General features: G+C 53.7%; 1 protein-coding gene across 2 annotated transcripts; it reads left to right on the top strand.

Moving 5' to 3' along the window:
* Window positions 1–309: 309 nt before the first annotated feature.
* DNMBP (dynamin binding protein) lies at window positions 310–25,145 on the top strand. Of its 2 annotated transcripts, XM_086616527.1 has the most exons (16): window positions 310–454; window positions 2,794–2,916; window positions 3,490–5,418; window positions 16,664–16,851; window positions 17,468–17,567; window positions 18,107–18,254; window positions 18,754–18,771; window positions 19,452–19,651; window positions 21,528–21,658; window positions 21,903–22,007; window positions 22,216–22,344; window positions 22,814–23,146; window positions 23,597–23,779; window positions 23,858–24,056; window positions 24,145–24,599; window positions 24,960–25,145. In XM_086616527.1, exons 1-16 carry the CDS (start codon window positions 310–312, stop codon window positions 25,143–25,145), a joined length of 4,572 nt encoding a protein of 1,523 aa, XP_086472653.1. The 2 variants fall into 2 exon arrangements, with proteins under 2 accessions (XP_086472653.1, XP_086472652.1); XM_086616526.1 differs by lacking the exon at window positions 18,754–18,771 and having other exon boundaries at window positions 18,107–18,290.
* Window positions 25,146–26,871: the final 1,726 nt, after the last annotated feature.

Below are 26,871 nucleotides of genomic sequence, written 5' to 3'. Positions count from 1 at the left end.
TCTTGCTGCCTCTCTCCCATTGCAGCATAAACATGTGTCCTCGCAGAGACAGCCAGAGAGGCTGGACAAGGCAGGTTGAATGATGGGGGCTGCATTGCTGAAGACCCCTGGCTCCCGTGGCATGCTTCACATGGCGAGGGATTTCAAGGAGCTCAGGATGGGACTCCCTCACACTTTTCTTTCCTCTCATACTCGGGGAGGGTTTTACTTTCTGAGCATATAGGTGGTAATTTCAGGCGGTTCTGACTGGTAGCTAATTTCCTGCTCTGTCTTAGCCTTAGGTACTGATCCACCGTCAGGTCCTGCACGATGGAGGCTGGCTCCGTGGTACGAGCAGTCTTTGATTTCTGTCCCAGTGTGTCTGAAGAGCTGCCCCTCTTCGTGGGAGATGTCATCGAGGTGCTGACCGTGGTGGATGAGTTCTGGCTCCTCGGCAAAAAGGAAGGTGTCACAGGTAAGAGCTGGGAAGTGCCTGCACCTGGATCTATAGACATGCCAGCTAAGTGTCCACTCCATGAGCACACCTTCCCTTGGCCAGCACTGTGCAGGACCAGATTTGTTTTGCTAAATCTTTCACTGGGCTTTGCTTGGGACTGAGGGTGTGGGTTCCCTGCTACTCACTGGTCTCCTGCCAGCTTTGCGGCAGCTATTCACTTAGCTCATGTTGTTTTTAGAGAGAGATTAGTGGAGTGTCAGTTCTTGAGGAGACGAGAGCTTCACAGTACTAGGTGCTTTGTCCTCTGTGGTGGGACAGCCCATTTCCTGGCTAGTTTATGTGCTGACCTGCTGAGGCAGTGTAAGGGGAGAGAGGAAACAGATGTACTGAGAGTGGAAACGCATCCACATCCAAGTGACCTCGTCAGGTCAAGTCAGCAGCAACAGAGTCCGTATGTCCGTCCGAGCCCTCTGACTCAGACTCGCTTCCTTCTTTCCACTTTTAAGCATTTTCCTGCAAACAGTGCCATCAATATCTGGATGCCTGATGTATTGTGCAAGTGTCTTAAACCTTCGGAGGGGTGTGAGAAACTTCTTAAGTAGCAAAATGCTCTTAGTGAAAGAGAGTCTCAAAGTCCCTTTTTGAGCAGCTCTTTCTTGTCTTATTACTGATGTTGAGAGGATGTGCGAGCTCTCAGGCAGATGAAAACCAGGCCACTTCAAAGCATAAGCCTGACTGACTCTGTCTTCAGCATGAGAGTGGGACTGGAGTTTCATCCCTGCCCATGGAGATGGGGCTGCTATTGCAGCAGCAATCCGGGCTCTGCTAACAGCCGTGAGCTGTCTCCTTGCTAAAACAAAGATGAACAGGAGGTGGAGAAGAGGACTTCTCTCCTGTGCTCCATGTAGCTGATAAATGGCATTGAATTAGTGCATGCTTGATCCTGTGGCTGCTGAAGTCACAGACCACAGATTACTTCTTCAGAAATCACCAGTAGCTGCTTCATCACTGTTTTGTCTCCCAGCATAACTGATGCGCTTGTTCTCAAGAAGATGAAGCGATTAAGAAATAGTAAACAGATGTGTGTCATAGCTCAAAGAAACAAGCTGAAGTCAAACCGAATGGTTTTTAATGACCTTCAACTCTAAAACCTACTTGCATTCCTGCTTTCCTTTTTCCTTTTCCAGTTTTCTAAGCTAAAGTTGTAGAGGATTGAAAAAGTGTTTTTGAATGAAAGTTGTGGAGGTGCTGCAGCATACCAATAATAACACTGAGTGCTCTGTGGGGAGTAGTTAATGTAGCTCCATGACTTCCTGTCTAACAGCATTAGGTTGTTTCCACGTACAGAACAGGAAGCTAAGACATGGAAAAAGAGTTGGTTAAAACTGTGAAGGAAGCCACTGAGACTAGCAGCCTGTGGGCTGCTGGTTGCACCTGAAGTTAATGATAGCAGATGCCAAACTGCCTAAACCCAGTGCAAAGTTCTGGGTGTCCGGGATATGTGTCCAGGTTTTATTGGAGAACATGGATGCCATATTGGGTCATCAGGAGTGAATGCTGGAAGTGCTACTAGCCCATACTCCATCATATCTCCTTCCAAAGATTATAAAAGATAGCAATGACATTTTTAGTGGCCTTTGCTGTGGGCTCTGCCAAGTCCTGTGCTTCCAGGACTGAAATGAGTAGCTGAGTGGTATCTTGTGATGGCCAACAAGTGTGTGCTGCCTCATCTGGCTGTGGCCTGTTCAGAATAGCTGGGCATCCAGCAATGGGTACCATGGTGAAATAGGTGCACAGAGGTGATAAAGTGGGGAGAGTTCCTGGAGCCTCAGCAGTGCTGAAGCTATGACAAAGCCTGTGACTCACAGATGCGGCTATCCCGAGTGTGGTGGCCTGACTTCTGCATGGAGCCAAGTCTTACAGAGTGAGGAGCACCAGGTGGATGTGCCCTGTCACAAGACACTGCTCTTGTGGTCCAGCACTACTGGATCTCTCAGTCCTCATCATGTCTCTGAATTGGGAAGCAAGCAATGACAGCAGAGAAAACATAGTATGTCTGTTCCCAGGAACTCCATGCTGATGGCACAGCCCCAGCAATGAACACAGCCTGTTGGTTGCCTGGGGTGAGCTGAGGGCACAAAGCTTTTTCTTCTCCGTTAGCTCTTAAGCATTTAAAACCTCAGGAATTCCTGACTCCCAAACTCATTCCTCTTCCACCGTGCTGTTGAAGCACCCTGAGTAGCTGGTTGTTTTCCTTTAGCAAGGGATGAATAGATCCCAAAATTTGGAAGGAGGCTGGAGGGAGCGGTGGTGGGCTACAGGAAAGACTCATTGCTGACAACGGCTTCTCGTTTTAGGGCAGTTTCCTAGCAGCTTTGTGGAACCTGTGGATATTCCCCCTTTGAAGCAGGGAGAAAAACTCTTTGTTTGTACCAGTGATTTCACATCTCAAGAGCCGGGGAGCTTGTCATTGCAGAGAGGTAATCTCTGTTCCCTTCCTTTGCTTTGTGTCTCATAGCCCTCACCTGTCCTTCCAGAAACATGAATCCAGTCACAGCATCCTGCGTAGAGTGGCAGGAGAGATGGGAATTTCCTACTGCCTCATGACATGGGTCATGTCAAATCCACCATGGACCTTTGTGCTTCTGCCATCTTAATAATGATTTCTCATGATCTGTCATTACACTTGAAACTCCAGATGTTGGAGTTGTGTGATCATAGTAGGCTTATAGCTGCCTTTTAACTGGCCTCCAATCCCCAAATCTTAAACTTGCATTTGAGGGAGAAATTAAGGCTTTGGTGCACCTTCATGACTTATAAGCAGCTAGAAAGTCATGGAGCCAGAGCTGTGTATCTTAGATATGTGTGTAAGAAACTGCCAGTGCTTCATGCCTTCCCTCCATTCTGTGCTCTTGTGCATCCCCAACACGCACCGCGCTCTGTGCAGAGTGCCAGACCTTACCCATAGGTGGGAAGGGCATGGGGAGGCAGGAATAAGGGGTGAGAAGCAATCATGAGGGCAGTTTTGAACTGGTGTGTCTCATTCCCTGCAGGAGACCTGGTGATCCTGGGGGGGTCCCTGGCCTCCAGCTGGCTCCAAGGCCGAAGCAGCTGGGGTTCCAAGGGCTTTTTCCCCTCATCATGTGTGCGGGAGCTGTGCCTTTCAGTTCGGAGCTGTCAGCTGTCCCAGACTACTCTCCTGGAGGTGCCTGCCTATTCATTGGGCCAAGCCCGGGCCCTGATGGACCTCTCAGCTCAGCTGGAGGAGGAACTGGACTTCAGGGAAGGGGATGTGATCAACATTGTTGGTGTCCCAGAGCCTGGCTGGTTCGAGGGGGAGCTCAGAGGCCACAGGGGTATCTTCCCGGAGGGTTTTGTGGAACTGCTTACTCCTCTGCGAGCATCAGGAATCTCCGAGGATCCAGAGCGCCCAGGGACTTGTGACACCAATGGGACAGTGGAGATGCCCCCCAAGGAGGAGGATGAGCCAGGGAGCACCTATGGTGTTGCTCTTTATCAATTCCAAGCCCTGGAGTCCAAGGAACTGGATTTTGATGTGGGTGACAGGATTCGGATCATAGGCATTCTGGAGGATGGATGGCTAGAGGGGGAGCTGAGTGGGAAACGTGGCATCTTTCCACACAGATTTGTGAGGCTGGAAGTCTCTGAGGCTTGCAGGGAAAAGGCAGGTGCTGGGGATCTCCAGGCTGGAGGCATCCATCAAGACCCAGAAAGCACCTGCTCTGAAGCTCCTCCTTTGCCCGGGAAAGATGACAGGGAAAAGGATGATGGCTTAGCTGCACACCCTGAGCCTGACACCATTTTGTCTCACACAGCGAGGAGGTCAGAGGGTCCTCTCAGTGCTGACTTGAGACAGCATCAGTCCTTTCCCAGCACAGGACACCAAGGGCCACGTCCCAAAGGCACAGCAGACTCCCTCCCCTTTGACCACACAAAGACAGTCAATGGCCTTCTTCCCTCTGCTCAGCTGCCTCCTCAATGGGGCAACACGCCTGGCCAAGCAGGTGAGTTGGAGCCTGGGGGGACCGTTTCAGCCTGCCCAGGAAACTCAGAAACTGATGCCTTGCCTGAGCATGATGGAGACAGTCCCTCTGTGCCCCTACAGGCTCCCTGCTCCCCCCTAGATCCTTGCAGGAGCCAGGCAATTTCTTCTCCTAACAGCTGGGCAGCACCCAAGCCCCAGGAGAGCCAGAGCAGTGCTCAGGACCTGGATGGTTGGGTGGATGATCAACAGGAGAAGTCCAAACCTTATTCCTCCAGCTTGGGAGGTGCCCAGGTGGGCCTGGACACGTGGGCTGGGAGCTGGGGGGAATGCTGCCCGCTCGCAGTGCAGGGGGACAGCTGCACAGACCTCGACTCCAAGCTGACAGAGCAGCTGGTGCAGTTTGAGAAGAGTCTGTCGAGTGCCGGCGCTGAGCAGGACAAGGTCTCCCGACACTTCTCCATCTTGGACTACAGCTCTGAGAAGGACATTGTTCGTGGGTCTCCTGAGTGTGTCCCCCATGCCAGGCAGCCAGAGAGGAGGAAGGCCCTGAGGCCACCCCCTCCTCGGCCCGGCAGCCTTGCGACAAGCCCTGTGCATGCGGCGGGTAGCCGGGTGCCCAAAGGCAGGTCTCTGTCCTTCTCAGTGAAGCCCTCCCGGCCGGCACCCCGGCCTCCATCAAGCAGCCAGCGGAAAAACGTGGTCCCTCCGCAGCTTAAGCCCAGCACCCAGGAGCAGCGGGCAGAGGAGGGACGTGAGGACTTGACACGGGCAGGAACAGCTTCCCCTAGTTCCATTCTGCTGACGAGGATCAGAGAAGTGGAGCAAGACCTGGAGGCTTTCGGCAAGACACGCGCTGAGCTAAGCCTGATGCTGGAGGAGCAGCAGGATGAGCTGGTGAGAGTGGAGGCCCTGGAAAACCTTGATTTCTGTGACTCCAACATCGAGAGCCTCAGCATGGAGCTGCAGGAGCTGAGAGGTGAGTGCAGTGGCATGGAAGGGGGGGTGCTTCAGGGGACAGCTGGCCTCTGCTGCGTACGGATGCTGCTGGAGCCAGTCTTTTATTTCCTTTTTAATTCCTGATTTTGGTAGTTTTGTAAGCATTGTTGCAGTACAAATCATCATGATTTTGGTTCAAAGAATCACAGTGTCATTCTCTGGACATCTCTCAGCCCTGGCCTTCTCCACCTCCTTTTCCTTCCAACTCTCCCATTTCCTCTTCCAGCCCCACTGCACATCCAGTGCACATCATCTGGTCCATTCCCACTGTGCCTTGCTTTCAAGCCAAAACAGCTGCTGCAAGTTCAACCTCCCATCCTCGCACCTTCTTAGCTTTAGGGGAGTGAGCAGCAGCTTCCGAGCAGCTTTGCTGGTGGTCCTGCAGCTGAGATTTGAGTTGATGTCTGTGGCGTGACTGCCCTCCGCCTGTCAGGGTGCTGGGTTTCTTGCGGTTTCTGCTCCGGTGGTGGTGATACACACCTTTGGGGATAGGACACTCAAATCAGAGGGGATGCACAGAAGGATGCTGAACCTGGCCTGGGAGTGAGGAGGGCAAAAAGTAAAACCTGCCACTGTGCTCCTGCTGTCCACGGAGTCCAGAATTTCAGGACAGGAAAATGACACTACACTGTCAGTAACAGCAACAAAGAGCTTTAAAGTGCAGCATGTCTGTAGCCAAAAAGATGACTTTTGTCCTTGCAGCCCAGAAAAAAAGGAGAAATTTGCCCTGTTTATATCAGCACATTTGAGCTCCGAAACCCAAATGCCATATAAAGAACAGTACGGTGTAATTACGTTATACTTGATATTACAGTAGACAAAGTGGAAAGACAGGACCACATACATCTCCCACAGTCCCTTCCCCAGCTTCTCCCAGGAGCTCTGACACTGTAGTTCTGTTACCAAAACCCACGATGTGCAGGAAATGTGGGCACTGCACGCAGGAGTGAAATGCCAACTCCTGTCTGGGGATTACTCACTCTGACTTCATTGCCTCCATCCTCCCACTGCTTAATCGGCACTGGGGAGCCCAGGCGCTTTGCTGCAGGATCACATCTGATGTGGAGCACATGGGAATGAGGGATGATACGCGTGCACCAGGGAAACAGGGTGACAAACAGCCTCCACGTCAGTGGTGTGCAAGAGGGATGCTTGAAAGGAGACTTAGAGGATTTGAGGCTAGATGAAATAACTTGAAGATAGGAACAGGAAAATCTAGGCTGGATCTCAAGGGAAATTTTCTGATGGGATGGATCTTGCTGAGAAAGGTCTCCTACTGTCCCAGTGCCTCCCAACAGAGGATAGGGCCTGCTCAACCTGTGCCCTGGTGATTACTGGAACTGGAAGTTGCAGGCAGGAACTAACAGTATCCTGAGACATCCTGCCTGTCAAGTTATCCTCTTAGCAGTCCTGGGCAATTTTTCAGCACTTCCAAGAGACCTGAGGATTTATAAGTAGACCCTCTGGTCCTATGATAAAGATGTGCCCTACCCAAGCTCTGTCACATCCCTCCAGTCCCATCTGAGTGTGGCCAGAGAGCATGTCTTGGACTTGCAAGCCCAGCTTTAGTGCAGTGGGTCAGATCAGTAATGGGGTGTTGCATCAGCTCAGCAAAACGTGTTTGCACTATGCCTCAGGTGTGGCCTCTGCCTTGCTGCCGTTAGGGGAACATGGAAGCATGCTGGAGGGAGAAAAGTTTTCCCTAAGCATTGACTAGCAATCAAAGTAGGGCTGGCACAGTCTTGGGGGAACCCAGGCCCTTGGTGTGTCCTTTGGAAAGCCAAAGGAAGAGCAGAAAGAATGTGATTTTCTAAAATATGTGTTTAAAATCTGCCGGTTGCTTCTTTGGTATGTTTTGTGTGCACACCGGAGGTTTCACTGATCACCAGGCTTGGGCAGCATTAATGCTTGCTCTCCTGCAGTTGGAGTAGGAGGGTCCATTGGTTTTATTTTCGTGTTCTACCAGCTGGGAGCATTGGCTGTGCATACGTAACAAGTGTTGCAAGAACCTGAGATGTGTATGACACACATGGACTCTCCCAGCTTCTGTCTAGGACATGTTGTTGTCATCTCTTGGTTTCTTATAGGAACTCCTGCGTTTGGCATGGAAAACTGGGAATATGTTGTGCCCCACTGCGAGAGAAGTTACCGGAGCGCATGCTTCTTTAGTGTCCTGGAAACTTATATTGTGTGTTGGCACCGTAACCCAGATAATCCCTTCAAGCCTGTTCCTGGCAGTGGGGCAACCAGCCGTTCACCCTGGAGCAGGGAACCGGGCAGCTCTGACTGCATGGCTCTGCGTAGGCACCACTCGGCGATGCTCGGTCATGCAGGGAGCTGCTCCTCTCCTGCTCTTACCAGGACCCATGGGTGAGGGCTGGGAAAAGGGTGGGCTCAGCACCAAGAGGCAGCTTGAAGGGCTTGGTTTTCCCCCATGCAGTGTGGAGCAGCGCCCAGCTTCTGCTAGACCACATCGTTTAGGGGAGTGCGAAGGCAGTGGAAGGAGATCCAGTATCTCATCTCTGGTTTGTGGATTCCTGCGGTCTCACAAGCCGTTTGTTTCCCTTCCCTGAGGACGTTTGTCTTGGGGCAGGGCCTCTGCATGCTTCAGTGCCCTCCTTTTCCCTGCCTCTGAGCTGCCTGCGGAGAGGCTTTGGCAAAGCCGCAGAGCCGGTTTGGGCGGTGAGAGCCTGCCCAGCCCTGGCCCCCCTCCTCGGGCTGGTTACTGATTACTTTGGGCAGCAGGTGGAGGAAGCCGGGGCGGGCAGCGATTGGGCCTGTGCCTCTGCGTGCTTTTGCTGGCTGGTTTCAGGAATCAGCGCCTGAGTTTCACTTGGGACAGGAGTGCTGGAGCAGGGCAGAGAAGCGACATCAGCCTAGGCTTGGGCTCGCGGAGCAGGTACAAAGGGAGTCAGTACCTGCGCCACGCCCCAGCAGGATTATGTGTGCTTATCCCAGGATGAAACACGGTGTGGAGGATCCGAGACAAGAGCCCCAGCTCCTTGGCTGGGAATATGAGGACTGTTGTGCTGTGCGGAGAGAGGACATGGCTGGGGCAGCTGTGCTGTGCGGTGAGGCTCGTTGCAATGACAGACCCAGGACGAGGAGGCAGTACCCGGGCTGCCGGGGTGCAGACGGTGGCTGGGACGGTTGCAGCAGAGGGGAAGGCACCTCTGTGGACCGATGGAGGAGGAATGGAGACGGTGGAGGTTTTTGGAAGGGACATATCCAGTACGCGGACTGCAGGAGAGGAGACAATGCTTGGGAAAGCAAAAACCAGGATACAGAGGGTAGAAACTATAGGGTGTATGAGAGGAAGGACGTTCAGTACAGAAACTGCAGTTCTGAGATAAGAGAAGGGCGGTACAGAGAGGACAGAGTACCTGGGCAGTATAGGGAGGGGGGAAGGCAGTATAGAGAGGATAGAGGCCCTAGAAACTATAGGGAGGAGAGAAGGTGGCATCAGGAGGACATAGATCCTAGGGACTACAGGGAGGACAAAAGACATTATGCAGAAATGGAAAGGTGGTATAGGCAGGAGAGGGACTGTGGGGAGTATAGGGAGGGGAGGAGGCAGTATAGAGACAATGGAGGCAATCAAGTGTATAGGGAAGGGGAAAAATGGTATAGACAGGATGGAGGCTCTTGGGCATATAGACGGCAGAAAAGGCAGTATACAAGTGTCAGTGACCAAGTAGACCAAGAAGACATTGAGTGGCACAGGCAGCCCAAAGGCCATGTCGTGGACCATAGCAGACTGGACAGAGATCGTGAAGCTCCTGCATTTGCAGGCTGGTCCTCAGGAGACAGCAGTGGGAGCCTGGGGTCAGGCACCTGCTACACACAGTCCAAGACACAGGATGTGGACGACTACAGCTGTGGGGAGCTGGAAGGAGCACCCCCGGGGCCCAGGATGCCAGCCAGGAGCAGCGGTGGAGCAGAGGACTCGAGGGTACGCAGAGGCCGGCCAGACTGGAGCCAGGTCTGGGAGCAGGAGGCCGAGGAAGGAAACAGGGTGGGCTCCACGCTGCAGCGGAACAGCTTCTACAGACGTACAGCTCCCAGCGTCCTGCGGCACTCCGAGTTTGTGCAGACCAGGAAGGAGAAGCGAGGTACATGGGGAAATGCTGAGCAGTTGCCTTGGGTGTGCCTTCACCCTGCCCTGGCACTGGGGCAGCACCAAGACTCTGGTACAGGCGGGTGGCCAGCATAGCTGGGCTCTTGTGGGACACCCTGGGGCCTGCTGTAATGGGCATCATCATTTTTACCCCTCTGTACAGTCACTTCCATGCACTGCCAGGGCTCTTGCCCACGTTTTGCAGAGGCCCAAGTGGGAGGGAAGCCCAGGCAGCACAGACCCACAGCTCACTGCTGTCCTTTCTATTGCTCGTCCATCTGTGTCCCAGGTGTTTTGGATACAGCCTAAAACCTGTGGCCCTGATTTGTCTGCTCTGTTAGAGCCCTGAGGAGGTTCTTCATGGGGAAAAGGATGAGGTGCTGAGGCTATTCCCACTGCTTGTTTTATAAACCATCATGAATGGATTCTGTGTGTAGGAACTAATTCCTGACCCTGTGGAGGGCGAGTATGGCAGCTGTTCACAGGCAGCATGAAGTAGGAAGTAGGAGAAGTTGTTGTAGCACTCAGATGTACGTGGAGAACAAGTACTTGTAGTTGTGTGATTACACATGGGCACGACACCGGGGCATCTATGCACTGGGGGGCTGTAGCAGATGGGAATGGTACCTCCTGCATTCCCAGCCCCTCGGTACTGCAGTGGTCCCTTGCCTGTGCTACAGCAGCTGTGTGCGGTGTCCTGGGTGCCTGAGCCATCCCCTGGGTCTCCAGTCCCATCACTGGCACCCTGGAGCTGGAGAGATACCAAAGCTGGAGGGCACAGGCTGTCTCTGCATGGGCAGAATGATCCTGTTAACACCATGGCTGGGACAGTCAGCTACAGACAGATTTGTGGGGCTCGGCTTGTTGTTGCAAGGATATTAGTGTGTATTGAGGAAGGGGCAGTGAGGCGGTAGGGTCTGGGCAGGGGAAGTGAAAGAGCACATCTTGGTGGACTGGCCTCCCTGTTGGGCAGCCGTGTGCCTGAAACCCTGTTTGCTTCTGTGCCCTTTCTGCCAGCATCTGTCTCAGGCACGTATGTGAACTCTCCATGAAAGGGGGTTGAAACGCAGAGGAAAACAGCACTGCAGTGTAGCAGCCTTAGAGGCGGCAGAGCTGGAGGCTGTGGCTGCCTGTCGGCTTAAACAGCATGAAATCTGTCCTCTGGAGGTATTTGATTAATCAGGCTGTGCCGGCTGCATTTCTGCGCTCTCAGCCAACCTGCTTGGGTGGGACTTTGCTCGGCTGTGTCCCCAGGGTGAGGGAAGGGAGAGGCACTGCAGTGCCAGGATGTCCAAAGGGCAGTGGGGAAGCAAGGAGAAGCCAGGAGCGGAGCGGGGAGGGAAACAGCCCACAAAGCCTTAGGAAACTGGAGCAGTGCTGGCCTGGACAGCTTTTGCAAGAGCTGAGGGAACAGACTGCAATGCCGAGCAAGAGCCTTCGCTCCTCTGATGTTAAATGAGACACTGTGTACACCCACACTTGTGCTGGGAGGGGGTCTTGGATTTTTTTCCCCACAGTGGCAAGCTCAGGGGCAGGGGAGCAGCTGCGGGAGGTGCGGGGCAGAATGTCCTCGCCATCAGGGCCAGTGTCCCACAGCAGGAAGAGGAGGAGGAAGGCTCCAGACGTTATTCTAACACTGTCCATCCTGTGGCCCCTTTCTGGCTGCAGTTCCCTGTTAAGTTCCTCCTGCTGCCTTGCTGGGGCACAGTGCTGCACCAGCAGCAGCCCTCCTTGGCAGATGCGCTTTGCTGCTGCACCTGCCTCAGTGTAAGACCTCACCAGCACCTGGGAGCCTCCACAAAAGCCTTTCCATCACACTTGATGGCAGACACCCTCCTGTCCAGCTGACAGAAAAAAAGTCTGCTCTGTTTCTCCCTTTGTGTGTGCTCCAGGCACCTTTTCTAACGCTGCCTGCATCTCTCCCAGGTTCTTCCTCCTCTCCACAGAGTAACAGAATTTAGGACTTGAAAGCCTCCTTAGAGATGACATGGCCTGATCTTTTCTGTAGGTAGGGTTATTATTACATCTCTTACGGATTTCTCTGCAGTGCGGCCCGATGACAGCTACTTGGTTAGAGCATCTCTTCTGGGATGAGACTCAGATACGTCTGCTTGCCACATCAACAGAAGGAGAACCCTCCTGTCGTAGCTTTGCGGCTTAGTCACCATCACTCTTACAGGTTTTGCGTGCTAATGTGTTGCATTTCAGCTCTGAACCCAAACCTTTTTCTACTAAAATAGAGCTTTTAGTTGATGGTATCTTCTTCTCAGGCAGGTACTGTAATTAAGTAGTTTTTCAGTCTTCAGTTCTTTGTAGTGAATAGAGTCTTAAAATACTGGCAAAGACTCACAGGAAGACCTTTCAGTGTTTGTTTTTCCTGATCCTCACTCATTTTTCAGTTCATACTCTTAAAATAGTGGACTTCAGAGCTGCGAGCTGCATGAGGCATTCTGAGTGGGTGTCAGCACTTCCTTGCACAGATGTATACCTTGCTGCGCTCTTGTGCCCTTGTCTGAGCACCCCAGTCTGCCTCTGCAGTGCTCAGGGAACTCTTGCTGAGTTGGGGAGTGATGCTGCCCTTTAGGTGAGCCCTCCAGCCCATGCATGATGGGCACACATCCTGTTGGATCAGGTCTTGGTGGGTCAACTCTGCTTACAGAGCAGGGCAGGGAGAAAACCTGTAATTGCATGTGTGCTGCTGCTAGGAGGTTGGGTAATAAGAATTAGAAGTTTTCATTAATTGGAAGAAAGTCAGTGAACGTGGTAGTTCTGAGACTAGCAGGATGAGCTGTGTGATTGCTGTAATAAATCATGGCCCCCACAGGAAGGGCAGAGGTGGGAGGGTGCTCCATCTTGACACTTCGCTGCCAGGCTCTGCGTTACTAGTCAATGTTGAATCTCCCGTGCGTCAGCAGGCGAATGAGCAAAGCTCAAAAACAGGAGCTCCTGGGAGGCTGTCAGACTATCAAACCAATCCAGAGAGCCAAGGACTTGTCTCAAGTTTGCCAGAGGGAATAGAGAAAACAATGTTGTTAGAGGTTTATTTTAGAGGGGCGGATTGCAGAGCTCAAGCAACTTATGAGAGAACAAAATTTGAGTCTCTGAAAGTTGTGATTGAGAATATGGTTTTTAGAAATTTATTTCTGAATGCCCATGGGTAAACATGAATTTGTCACTGGATTGGAATTTGGTGGCATCCAGTTGCATTCTTGCAGGCTAACGGAACATGTTCCAGCTGTGGTGTACCTCTTAGCACCTCCAAAGTTGATGGGCATGATGACTCAGATTGAAAGGTGACACTTAAATAGAAAATCTGTGAAGTAAAACGGAGATCTGTTTAAAAAGCATTTACTAGATGACCAAACCCTGCAGCTGTGAAATGGCTGGATTTAGTTAAATGCTTAATAAGCCTCATTTAGGAAAAGCTTCTATTAGACATACAAAAATGTGTGACAAACAGGAAAAAAGAAATTGATGGCAATCAACAGAGATGATACGAAATAAAAAAGTGACAGTTTTTAAATGCGTCAGAAACAACTCCTAAGTATTATACATATTGATCAGATGGAAGAGCCAGATACTAGAAATAAATTCTCTCTTCGAATTTTTTTGAACTGCGGGGGGAAAGAGTCCTAAGAGACTTGGCAGCAAGAGTCCTAAGAGACTTGGCTGCAGCATAGTCTTGTTTTTAAATGAATCTTGAAATATTCAGAAAGAGCAAGAAGGCCAGAAGAGAATTAATTTGTGTAAGTTTTCAAAATAACACAAACACTGATATGGTGTAAGTGAGTAGAACTGGTGGCCAGCATTGTGCCACATCAAGCAAGCTGAGCTGATGACCACTTGGGCTTCAAACCTATGCAGGGAGGTTTTAATTTCCTTTGCACAGGTGGGGATTTGAGACTTGCAGAGGAAGGGTGCTGTGGAGCTGGCAATCTCAGGAGTGTCTGTCAAAGCCTCGCCACAGGGCACTCTCTGAAAAAGCCTGACCTATATTTACCTGCCTGGGGTTTGCTCAGTGGAATGCGGGAAGCTGCTTTGTTTGCTGGTGGTGCTGGGCATCCCTGGCTCATTTAGGTGAGCTGGAGCCAGACATGATGTGTGGCTGCAATTTAGCTATGGCTAAAGCTGGGAGCGCAGCAGGGTTCTTTGAAGGTACAGTAAACTCCTGAGATGTCCTGTACAAAGCTTCTTCTGGTGGCAATTTGCCTGGGGATAAATGCAAAATCCTATTCTTTGACCAAAGAAAATGTCATCTTTTCCCATTTGTCTTCCCAAATGCTGTTGCATGGGTGATTTCTGGCTGTTGTTCTGACTGGTCTCCATTTTCAAGATTCTTCCCAGGCCACTCCATGCTGCAGTGTCAGCTCACCCACCCACCTTGCCTGGGTTTCACACACCTGTTTGCGTTTCAAATTAACACCTTCCTGCTTCTTCCAGGTTACCTTCCCACTTGAGCTTGCTCTCCTGCAAAACAAATGCCATTCCTTAAAAAAATATATATCCTTATTTAAAGTAACTCATTTGTTGTTACTTTCTTAACTCTCTGAGCTGCAGAGACCTGCTGACAGTATTATCTTGGTGTTTCGTTGTCCCTCCTGTATATTTTTCTGTCTCAGGTCCTGTTCAGGCTCCAAGTGCTGTGTCTCAGGCAGGATTTTGGGTGTTTGTAGAGGACCTTGCAGGGCAGGGCCTGGTCTGCTGCTGAGGCTTTGCAGTTGCTGTGGAAACACAAACAGCAAATGTTAAACCTCTTGGCTGCTCCCAGGTTCCCCTTGCAGACCTCTGCTGCGTTTGAGTTTATTATAAAGATGATCACTGGGGACTTACCTGGTGAGGACCTAACACAGCCATTGACTTAGCTGACACCAGCCTTTTCCCTGATGCAGGGTGGCTGTGATGGGGGTAGTTTAAAGGACACTTGCCAGTAGGAATCCGTGAAGCCTGCTCTTCCCAATAATTGCTTACTAAATGTAGTGCTGGTTGTGCTGCTAAATCCTCCTCCACAGAGCTGGCCCTTTTGGCTCTTCCCGAGCTCAATTTCAAGGCAGGGCAGCAGAGACACCTGCTTAGAGAGACAGGTATCTTCCCTTCCATATCAAGGGCATCTTCTGAGCAGAGTTTCAGCTGAGTTTCCCATTTGCTACAGTTGGGGGGACTGTCTGGGACTGATTTTGAAGTTGCTCTTTCTGCAAGAGGCTCAGCGATTCATCCTCAGCCCAGGTGGCTGCAAGAAATTGCTGTTTGATGCAGATGCTGCTGGTTTCTGTTTGTTGCTGTGACTCTGCAACAGGAAGGGCTGGAAGCACTGGCACAGTTTCAGCTAGTCATGGGCAGAGTTGGTGTCTCATCTCAGCTGCTTCTTTTCTGTCCTGGGCTGTTTCTGTGCAATAACCCCAGCCTGGCAGAGCGGCAGGCAGGATGCTCAGGCTGAGGCAGCAATTTCCCATCCCAGGTTTCATGCTGCCGCTGGTTCCTGCCATCGCCTGGCAGAGCAGACTGGGAGCTGCCTGCAGGTGAGCAGGGCATGCCCAGTGCCTGGACAGAAGTGGCTGGGAGCATGGGGCTCTGAACGGGGAGTTCTGGGGTACCAGGATAAGGCCTGAGCCCTGTTGGGTTGTCCCAGGGAATCCTGCTGAGCCTGCTCTTACAGCTGGAGCTGGTGGCAGGGTCATCTCCCCCAGGCTCACCCGCTGTTGCTTACAGCTGTAACTGGAGAGGTCAGGAGGTGGAAATGCCTGTCCTGCAAAAATATTTTTACAAATGCCTGAGCTGGAGCAAGTCCACAACTAACAAAATCCCACTGAGAGAGAGCAGCTGGAGATCCTTGGGAGATGGCTGAAGTGGACAGGGATTTATCACATCAGCAGTTTGCTGCCAGTCTGAGGCAGGCGGGGTGCTGCAAGGGCTCGGGGGGTCCCATGGGCATCAGCTCTGCAAAGCAGCCATAAAATGAGGGAGAACGGAGTATTTGTGGGTCAGAGCCTGCCTGAGAGAGGTGTCCCGGGGAGGTGCTGGAGAGGGGATCCCCTGCATGTGGGGGGCAGGAGGGTACATCTGCTGTGGTTTGGCCAGAGGGCACACGTTTTTAACAGCGGGCAGGTGGGGCAGAGAGCGGCTGGGGCCCAGGAATCTGCAGTGGGATAAAACGTCTCCAAGAAAACCGGACTGGAGGGGGCTGGGCCGGCCGGAGAGACGCAGGTGGGACAGAAAACCAGGAGGGGGAAGCGGCTGCCGGGGCTCTGTGGCAGGGCCGAGGAGGGCGGCGGCTGCCCGCACACCCCCGGCCCGGCAGGCGGGACAGCCGCTGCCCATCTGTGCCCCCGGCACCGTGTCCGTACCCCCGGCACCGTGCCGGGCGTAGGGCCGGAGGCTGCTGCAGGGGACGGTGACCGGGCACAAAGTGAGTCCCCAGGCTGTGCCGGGGTCCTGGGGCTCTCCCCGCCCCGGTGCCGCCCGCTGTGGCAGGGCGGCCGCCCGCGGGGTGCATCCAGCCGCCCTGGCCTCCGCTTTCCCAGGCGTCTGGGTGCCCTTCCCGGCCTTGCGCGGCGCCGCTCGCCGGCGTCCAGCTCCGGGCTTTGCCGCCGGCAGCCCCATTGTGGGTGCCTGAGGCCGTTTCGGCCATTCAGATGGAAATGCCCGGGGGCTGGAGAACCGAGAGCCAGTTCTCAGGCTGAGGGGAGAGAGCGGCCGCCATTGCCAGGCTGGGAAGAGGGTGAGGAGGGGAGCGGGGCGCCTCTCCTTGTCTGCTCAGCCCCACGGAGTTTCCCGGAGCGGCAGAGTTGGAGAGCAGAGGTAGGAGACGAGTCTGGACGGGGCCAGCGTCGGGGGACGAGTCTGGAGCAGGTTTGTGCTGCGGTGCCCGCCGACCCCGTGCCGGGGGCGGGTAACGCTGCGAGGGCAGGCTGCGGGAGCGAACCGGGGCTCCCTACAGCCCTGGGAGTGCCGGGGGTGGCATCTCCAGAAGGGTCCCTGCACGGACAGGCCTGCTCTCTAACAGTCGTGTTTGGCAGTCTTACAGGTTGCGAGTGGCACAGTGCAGGTGCTGCTTGTCTCCTGTTATTGCATTCTTGCTGGAGGATGCTGATCTTGTTTGTCTGTCTTGCAGAGATGACTCTCCTGTCCTCCCAGACACCGTCCCTGCAGACGTCCTCGGCTGCCACTGAGAGCCCAGAGCAAAGGATGCTGGAGAAGAGGTCCAAGGTTATTGAGGAACTGCTCCAGACAGAGCGGGACTATATCAGGGACCTGGAGATGTGCATGGAGAGGATCATGGTGCCCCTGCAGCAGGCACAGGTAGGAGTGTGAGGGCAGCTACAATACAGCACTGGTGGGATGGGGGAGAGGAAACTGAGTCCAGTTTGTTCTTGGAGACAGCCAAGCAGCAGCATGGGAACCCACAGAGGAAATTCAGCTATGCTGAGAGAAGCAGGATGGTTCTCACTGCTCCCTGCACTCATAGCCCATCTGTTTTGGTATCCTGCTGAGCTCTCACTATTGCTGAGGGCAAGAGTCCTGGCAGCAAGTATCACAGATTCATTTACTAGAGCAGGAAAAATTCCTTTTCATTTGGTTTGTAGGTTAAATTCTTTGTCAGGAGAAAGAAAGCATAGGACCTTGGCATGAGGACAGAGTTGGTGGGAGGAGAGGGAGAATAGCAGGTTAAGAGAGGCAGGTATGAAATTGCTGGGAAAGACGAGGACCCTGTGTTAGGACACATAAGGAGTGAGAGTTTCAGTGCACTAGAGGACGAGGGAGCGAGTACAGAAGTCACTGTGATGGGAGGTCACACCAGGTCGCTGCTGTGAAGCTGAGGACTGATGGGTTGCAGGAGGGCACAGAGCGGGGAGGGCTGTTGAGTCTGACTGAGACATGTTCCTCCATCCAGGACATCTCTCTTCCTATTCCCCAGATGCAGAACATAGATTTTGAGGGTCTTTTTGGAAACATCCACATGGTAATTAGCTTCTCCAAGCAGCTGCTGTCCACCTTGGAGTCTTCGGATGCCATCGGTATGAATTCCGCTGTTATCTTTTCTTGCAGGCTGGAATGGGCTTTGCTAGTGTCAGGGTAGAACAGTTTAAACGGTGGGAGAGGATCACTGGGCCTGGGCTTCTTCTCTGCTGGTCCCTGTCACTGCTCATCAGTCCAACAGCGAAGCCAAGGATATCTGTGTTGTCCCATGGGTCACTATGCTGAGAAACACAGAGCCTGTGGCCCTTCATGGCCCCTTGCCTCAAAGGGAGCCCCACTCCTCACTCCTGCGCTGCCAGCTTTTGCCGCTCAGGCCCTGGGCAGCCTGTGCCTTTGCTCTCTGTGTGGCTCTAGTGACCAGTGTGCCCCACTCCTCATCCCTGGGAGAGCTGTGTTTACTGAGCCCTCTGTACTAGCAGGTGATGAGGGAGCATCCTCTTTGCTCTAGTAACACTGTCTTCTGGAGCTGTGTGTGTGGAAGGGGGAGACTGAGCATCTCGCCATGAGACATGCCAGTGTTGTTGAAGGCAGGTGTGGACCAGGAGACACTGAAGCCCTGCTTTTCTGCTGTGTGCAGGACCAGTGTTCCTGACACAGCGTGCAGAGCTGGAGAGCGTCTACAAGGTGTATTGCCAGAACCATGACGAGGCCATCGCACTGCTGGAAACCTATGAGAAGGATGAGAAGATACAGAAACTACTCCTGGACCTGCTGGATAGCCTCAGGTTGGAGCCTCTGATTGTGGCAGCCACCAGGCTGGGGTAGAGGGGTCAGTCTCCAGCATCTCTGCCCTTCTGCCAGCAGTGCTTGGACAGTTCAGGTGGTGACTAGAGAGAGGCTGGCTGTGTCACTGCATAGTTGACTAGGCTCCGACTTCAAATGGCCCCCTGCCCCAATGCACAGGTGCTGGGACACCTGTAGGCCCCTTATACTCTGACCACAAGTAACTAAGGTACAGAGAAGGCAGAATGTCCTGGATTGAGAGCTCCTGTTCCCCAAGCCCTGCCCCACCATGGCTGGTGAGCAAAGAGCTGCTTTGCCTGGCTCAGTGACTGCCAGGACACCAGCTTGTGGAGGTTAATGCCCTGGGAGCTGGCAGTGCTGACTGCTACCCTAGCAGCATCACTTTGGGACGGGGCAGAGGTGCTGGCTGCAGGGTTGCACACTGGCCACCCTATTAACCAGTTGCTTTTCTTTGCTTTTCGGCACTCTCTGGGCCGGCAGGAGCCTGTACAGTGAGTGGTAAGTGCATCCTTCCTGTTAGTCCCTGCTTGTCTGTGTGTCTTGGCCCGACTCCTCCTTTGTAACTAAAATCCTGCTCCAGCTGGGTGCATGTCAGAGGTCCTAATGGTGCCTTGTGGAGGCACATCTGGGAGGAGTGGGGTGTCTGTGGTGTGATCACAGCAGAGTCAATGGGGTGGGCTACGCAAGCAGGCAGCACAGGCAGGTGATGAGGTGAGGGGAGGTCTTGGGCAGGAAACAGGGTGGTTTTGGGAGCCATCAACCCCAACGAGCCCGGGGAACCCTGTGCAGGCTGCAGTCCTGAGCGCAGGTAGTCTGTCCTGCACTGGGGGTCAGATCTGGGCAGTTGGGTGGTGGGACAGAGTCTGAAGCAAATGGTGCTCTGCTAAGTGTGAGACTATGCTTATGTGGGATTTCATGGCGGGTCTGGTTATGGAGAGGATCCTGGCTGGGAAAAGTCAGCTGGTGTGGGTGAGGTCTGGAAATCTGGGGTTGATTTGAGATTATAGGGGGTTCAAGAATGCAGTGAGTTTGGAGATGAGGGTGGCATAACCTAGAGAATACAGTAGATTTAGAGGTATTGGTGTTCTAGGTCTATTTGGGGTTGGTTTGAGGGGACAGAACTCGTGTGGCTGAGCTGGACTGAAACCTGGTGCATCTCCTTTGTCCCAATGTCCCAGGGGCTGCACAAACTACATTAATCTCGGCTCGTTCCTCATCAAGCCAGTGCAAAGGGTGATGCGGTACCCACTGCTGCTGATGGAACTGCTGAGTGCCACTCCTGAGGCTCACCCGGACAAGGCACCACTCACAGCTGCTGTCCTTGCAGTCAAAGAAATCAATGTCAACATCAATGAATACAAGCGCCGGAAGGACCTGGGTGAGTAGCTGGACAGAGCTGGGAGGCAAGGGGTAGGAGCAGCTGTGTTGATGTTGGTGTCTGCGGGCTCCTGAGCAGTAGCTGGCAACCATGGTCACAGGAGGAATCTGCGCCAAACAGACTGTGCCCTTACAACCAGGCAGTAGAAAAACTGCGTTTACAAATCTGAGCGTGAGATACAATACCTAGAGTAATGCAGTACTCACCTGACTTAGCTATTTCTTGTGATACAGAAATATGAAATGTATGCAGTTGCTGACCACATGGCTATTGAATGAAAACAAAAATTATGATAAGACAAAAGAATATATACTTGAAGTTTAAAAATGCAATTTAAAACAACACAAGTAGGGACTTAATCTAACTGCTAAGGCAGCCTCTGTCTTACTGAGATTTGGAGACTTAAGTTTGAAGGCCTATCCGTAGACAGGACAGAATCACAGAGGTGCTGGCTGCTAGGGCCCTCTGGGGCCTCCTGTCCAACCTCCTGCCTGGAGCAGGATTTTCACTAACACTGGCTCTGATCAGCCGTTGCTCCCTCTAGCCAATTCTCACTGACCCCCAAAGATGAAGATTTCACAGCCACCCTGCTGTCCTGTGGCAGAGCTGCACCACCTTTGAGGTAAAGCTGTGCTTCCTGATCCACCCTGAAGCTTGCAAGCTGCCATCTGTGGCCACTGCCCCTCATTTCATTGCCTGGCACTGCTGAGATGAGTTTGGCTCCATGACCTTTGTAGCTGCCCTTCAAGTAGCTGCCGGCTGTGAGCAGCTCCCCCTCTGTCTCCTCCCAGCCCGGCTGAGCCTGCCTGGTTCCCCCAGCTCTCGTTGTGGGGCCTGAGCTCTTCCTGTGGGTCAGGAGCTCTGGTTCTCTGGCATCCCACTAGATGTGGGGCACAAAAACTGGACACAGTATCCAAGTGCAGCCTGCCTGGGACTGAACAGAGGGAGAAAATTATTGCCTTTGACCTGCCAGCCACCTTCCCTGGTTTCTCTTGGAAGCTCCTGACATGCATCTTATGCTTTACTCTGCCTAGCCCCACTGAACCTGAGATGACATAAGCTGCCTATAATGATTGCTCATATTTGCTGAAGCTGCAACATAAATACGTTCTATACGTCCAGTGACTGTTGTACACCGTCTGCTATGTTATCTTACGCTAACACTATGCATAATCCTATGGAAGAATTTGAACGGTGGGTTTACAAACTGTAGGGCATATCGAGAGCCAAGTAGGGGATTACAGGTGGCACAGTGCTGGATTTCAAGATGATATATGGTATGGCATGATATGATAGAGAATCAGAGAATTGTTTAGTTTGGAAAAAACCTTTAAGATCATCGAGTCCAACTGTTAACCTAGCACTGCCAAGCCCACCATGTCCCTAAGCACCACATCTACACATCTTTTAAATACCCCCAGGGATGGTGACTCCACTGCTTCCCTGGACAGCCTGTTCCAATGCTTGACAACCCTTTCGGTGAAGAAATTTTTCCTAATATCCAATCTAAACTTCTACTGGCACAACTTGAGGCCATTTCCTCATGTCCTGTCACTTGTTACTTGGGAGAAGAGACTGTCACCCACCTCACTACAGCCTCCTTTCAGGTGATTGCAGAGAGCAATAAGGTCTCTGACGGTTCTTTTCTCCAGGCTAAACAACCCCAGTTCCCTCAGCTGCTCCTCATGAGACTTGTGCTTTAGACCCTTCACCAGCTTCATTGCCGGAAATGCTATGCTATGATATGATATGAGGGGCATTTGGGACCACAGAGGCTTAGGGAATAGGAGAGCCAGCAAAGCAATTGTTGATGAGGTACTGTAAGACACGGGCGTTGTGCTGACAAGGGTTCTGATTTCTACATCAATCTCTTTAGTGTTAAAGTACCGGAAAGGGGATGAGGATAGCCTCATGGAGAAGATCTCCAAGCTCAACTTCCACTCTATTGTCAAGAAGTCCAACCGTGTGAGCAGCCATCTCAAGCATCTCACAGGCTTTGCGCCCCAGGTAATGTGCATCAGCAGCCAGGTGCACTTAAACCCTGTGGTGCTTGAGGAGGTGGCGGTATCTGCTGTCCCATCACATCCTTTTCCCGATGAGTAGCTCTGATCCAGGCCAGCAAGGCAGAATGAGCTCAGGGTCTGAACCACCTATCTCTGCTGTCCAGCTTGTGGGCAGGAGGCCCCACATCTCGCACTCTGGCGGATGCTGGAGTCCTGCATTGCCTCCCTTGAGACATTTTCTCTTGCAGCTGAAGGATGAAGCCTTTGAAGAGACAGAGAAAAATTTCCGGATGCAGGAGCGACTGATTAAGTCCTTCATCCGAGACCTTTCTCTCTACCTGCAGCACGTTCGGGTGAGTCAGTCTGGGTGTGATGCCTAACCCGTGGGGCTTGCCACGTGCTGCCCTTCCTGCCTGCATGGAGTGTGCCTGCAGTGCCTATGGCCAGTGCTCCTGACCTCGGCCCTGCTGGAGGGTGGCTTCTGGGGGTCTGCTCTGCCCTGGGAGGCCTCTTCTGCTGGACAGCAAGCCTGGCTGTGCTAACTGTGTGTCCCTGGTGCAGGAGTCGGCTTGCATGAAGGCGCTGGCAGCAGTGAGCATGTGGGACCTGTGCACAGAGAAGGGCAGTGGGGACTTGGACCAGTTTCAGAAAGTGAATCGGCTCATCAGCGATCAGCTCTTCTCCAACTTTGTGAGTGAGGCTGTGCTTTCACGTGCTGGGTGCACCCCTCCAGGGCCCTCGCTGGGGGTCTGCTGCAGATGGGCAGCCCCTGGAAGGCTGCAGGGAGGGTAACACAGCTTAGGAGAGGTGTGATCATCCCTGTTTGGCTCTTCCCTTGTGAGAGCTTTGACACCTGTGAATTTATGATGTGTATTGAGCGTGCGTGTTAGATACACCTTTTTTCAGCCCCCCCCCGAAATGTTGCAGCTCTCTACATAACTGGTTCAGGTACTTCCCATAGTGTTGCCCACGCTGGCACATTTATGTAAGATTATAGAATAAGTCCTGTTGGAAGGGGGCTCTGGTGGGTGCCATTGGGAAAATGGACCCTTTGCTATCCTGGGGAGGTTGTATGCTGGTGGGTGAGCTGCTGGTGTTCACAGCACAACAGGAGAGAAAGCACATTGTCTTACTTGCTCTCTGCATCTCTGCCCACCAGAAAGAGCGGACAGAGCGCCTGGTGAGCTCGCCCCTGAACCAGCTGCTGAGCATGTTTGCAGGGCCCCACAAGCTGGTGCAGAAACGCTTCGACAAACTCCTCGACTTCCACAACTGCACAGAGCGAGCGGAGAAGCTGAAGGACAAGCGAACTCTGGAGGAGCTGCAATCGGCTCGCAACAACTACGAGGCGCTCAATGCCCAGCTGCTGGACGAACTGCCAAAGTTCCTGCGCTTCGCCAAGGAGCTGTTTGCCAACTGCGTGCGGGGCTATGCCGAGGCGCACTGCGACTTTGTGCGCCTGGCCCTGGAGGAGCTGAGACCTCTGTTGTCGGTGGGTTCCCAGAGCACAGCCAGCACTCTGGGCTCAGTGCAGCACTGATGTCTGCAGGGCTTGTCCTCAAGCCTCTCTGGAACCCATCCTGTTGTGAGAGAAGCTGCTGCTGCAGTTTCAGGCCCTGAGTGCCCTGGGGAGGGCTCCTGTGGGGTGCTGTCAAGTCAGGGATTGTGGGGTCATGATGCAATTATGCATAAAGATAGTGAAGGCTCTGGCTGCTCCTGGAGCAGTGGCCGGAGAGCATTTGCCTGGGGGAATCTCAGGTCACGAGTTTGGGGACCGCTCAGAGCTGGGTTCAGACAGGACTGCAAATCTGGGCCCGACGCAAGTCACAGGCAGGGCTCAGAGCCCCGCTTGGCCCAGGAGCTGGTGTGGTCTCAGCTGTAGCTGTCTGCTTTCCCAGCAGCTGTCACCTAACCATAACCCCCAATCCCGCTCTGGTTCCAGTTGCTGAAGGTGTCTGGCAGGGAGGGGAACCTCATTGCCATCTTCCAGGAGGAGCACAGTCGAGTCCTCCAGCAGCTCCAGGCATTCACCTTCTTCCCAGAGTCCCAGACAGCTCCCAAGAAGCCTTTTGAAAGGAAGAGTGTGGAGCGGCAGTCTGCCCGGCAGCAGCCCCTTGTAGGCTTGGTGAGTTCCCTCTGCCACATGTCCCTGCTTGCAAGGGAGTCCGGGACAACTGCTCACATGTGTCTTGTACCTCTGCAGCCTACCTACCTCCTGCAGTCAGATGACATCCGAGCTGCCCTCCTGGCCCGCTACCCTCCAGACAGTCTCTTCCAGGCAAACCGCAATTTTAATGCTGCCCAAGACCTGGATGTCTCGCTGCTGGAAGGAGACATTGTGGGTGTCATCAAGAAGAAAGACCCCATGGGCAGCCAGAATCGCTGGCTCATAGACAACGGGGGTAGGTGGCTGCTCCCCGCCCTTGGCACCTGCTGCGACTCCCCTCCTCTGGTCCCCAATCTGAGCACCCTTCCTCTCCCTCTCTGCAGTGACCAAGGGCTTTGTGTACAGCTCCTTTCTGAAGCCCTACAACCCACGCCGCAGCCAGTCGGACGTCTCTGTGGGCAGCCACTCTTCCAACGAGTCAGAGCACAGCAGCTCCTCTCCCCAGAGCAACACCACACTGACCTTCAGCCCCAGCGGGGCGGCCGTCACTTTCACTCAGAAGCCCCTGCAGGACTCAACCTCCCTGGCAGACCCGTACCAGTCCCCGCAGCCCCACTCGGAGACAGACTCCCCCTCTGTGCCCCAGCATGGCTCTGGTGACAGGACAGCCCCACTGGAGGCTGGTACAGGGACGTCTCAGCGCTGCTACAGCCGCCCCAATCTGGGCTGCAGCCCCAGCTCTCGCAATGGGCACCCTGCCAAAGCACATCTCAGGCCCACACCTTCGGTGGAGGACAGAGACTCGGGGCTGGAAAGCAGCGAGTCAGAGGGCAACCAGGTGAGCCCTCAGCCTCCCCGGTGGGACTGAGGATGCCAAGGGTTGACCCCCTTGCTTAAGTGGGGGCTGAATCATCCTTTTCCCTGGCAGTGACCAAGGAGAGGTGGGAGAGGGAGGCTGCTTTGTCCCAAAGGGCTGAGGTGGAGGGTGAGCCCTTTTCTCCCAGCAGCACAGGTGCAGCTGCAGAGAACTAAGCTGCAACTGGGGGTGGGCAGGTGGCAGTAGCTCTGGCAGAGGCCAGGATGCGGCCAGGGCTGTCACTCTTTGGGAAGAGGAGCAAAAGCCCACACATCCTATGCAGTGCAACAGCAAGGCTGTGTGGCGTGACCATCCAGCTGATGCTCGCCCTCTGTTTGGCAGGTCTATTACGCTCTCTACACTTTCAAAGGCCGAAACACCAATGAGCTGAGCGTGTCAGCTAACCAGAGACTCAGAATCCTGCAGTTTGAGGACATCACGGGCAATCGAGAGTGGTGGCTGGCTGAGGCACACGGGAAGCAGGGCTACGTGCCCTCCAGTTACATCCGGAAGACAGAGTACACGTGAGGCAGCAGGCAGGAGCCTGCACCCCCTGCCTTGTTCCTGCCAAGGGCTGCGGGGAGGCTGGCCGGACGCAGCCGTCACTGCTCTGCGGCTGTGTCCCTCGGAGCTGTGCAGTGCTGCTGGGCCCCACCACGCTGGCTGCCACCTCCCCTTCTGGAGAGGAGGAAATGTGGGCTGGCAGGGCATTCCAGAGCAGGCAGCTTGTGCGAGGGCAGAGGTGAGTTCACGTGTGCTGTGTGATCCTCCTGTGTCCGTCCAGCTGGAAGCAGGAGAGCAAAGCCTCTGGGGCATGGCCTGGGAGGGTAAGGCTCAGCTGAGGCTGAGGAGCTGCTGTGGCTTTAAGTTGTAGAAGGCCAGTGCTGAGTTTCTGGAGTCCATCTTTAGCCAAGTAGTGTTAAAAGCACCACGGGCCCTGTGAATGTGCTTCTGGCACCTTCTCCGCAGCCGGAGCCTGATCTCGCCCATCTGTTCAGGACAGCATAGTGCGACATCCACATACCGCCAGGGAAGCACCTCTGAGGTTGGCTGGAGCAGCGGAGCTCCAGGGCGGGGATGGGCCCAGCCTCTGACAGCCCTACAGCAGAGCCCCCAGCGGCTGCTTCACCCCTGCGCTTGGTCTCCAGGCTCTGCTGCAATCAGCAGCCATCGGGATCTCATCTCCTTGCGCTGCGCTGGGGCAGGGCAGAAGGCAAAGCACACGCTGTCATCCAGCCAGGTTGTCTGAGGGCTCTGACCAGGATTTTCTCACATGCGCTTCCCTGCAGGGTACTGGAGACGGTGTTAATGTTCTGGGAGGGCAAGGCCCTACCCAGGAGGGATGTGGTGCCCTTTCTCAGGGTGATGTGTCTGACCCGCTGTTGCCGTGCCCTGAAGGAGCGATGTTCCTCCTCTTGGGTCAATGTTTCTATCCCCTGTGCTGCTGCTCTGTAAATAAAGATTTGCCATTGTGTTTAAGAGGTGCCTGTGCAAGTGTTGGGAAAGCTGAGAGGAGTGCCTGGCAGTGCTGGGATGGAGGGCAAAGCCCACGGACTTCATGCAGACCCAGCAGGGCCAGGAAGGACATTTACCTTTCGGTGGGGTGCAGCATGCTTCTGCCGTGGTGTTTGTGCCAGCTGCAGCTCAGGCACTTGGACACCCTCACAGGAAAGTTCTTCCTTAAGAGGAAGTGATTGCGCCGCCCTCTCACCCCGCTGTGTGTTACAGGCCTTGGTGGGGGCTGCGGGTGACTTGTGTCCCTCATGCCACCAGCTGGGACAAAGAGGCTTGCCCTGCTGGAAGTGGGTCGGCAGCGTGCACATGGGTGCAGGCACCCTGCGTGCCAGCAGCCGATGGCAGTGCTACAGCTCCTGGCTTTCATGCCCAAGAACCAAGAAGGATCAAGAGTTTGTCAACAGTAACCACTGTATTTCGTATGTGTGTATGCCAAGTGTAGTATGCACATGTGCTGCCACTTCTCCAGCTTGTCTCCACCACAGTCAGGTTTCTAGTCTAGAGCCACAGCCCAAAGTCTGCCCCACCAGTGGTTACAAAAGCCCCAGGGACTGACTGTGCAAATAAATGAGGCAAAGGGAGCTGTAGCCATGGGGAAGGCAGGCAGACCCTGGCTTCACCTCCACTGCCAGAGGGTACTGTTCATGCCTGGGTATAGCTGTGCTACCTGATTTGGGCTCCCCACCCATGTGTGTCTGCATAACCTGTGTTACCAGCTTCCCCCAAACACTAGCCAGGT

Source organism: Tauraco erythrolophus, chromosome 9 (assembly GCF_009769465.1).
Source record: "Tauraco erythrolophus isolate bTauEry1 chromosome 9, bTauEry1.pri, whole genome shotgun sequence".
NCBI lineage: Eukaryota > Metazoa > Chordata > Aves > Musophagiformes > Musophagidae > Tauraco > Tauraco erythrolophus.
This window is presented reverse-complemented; position numbering and strand designations above follow the sequence as displayed.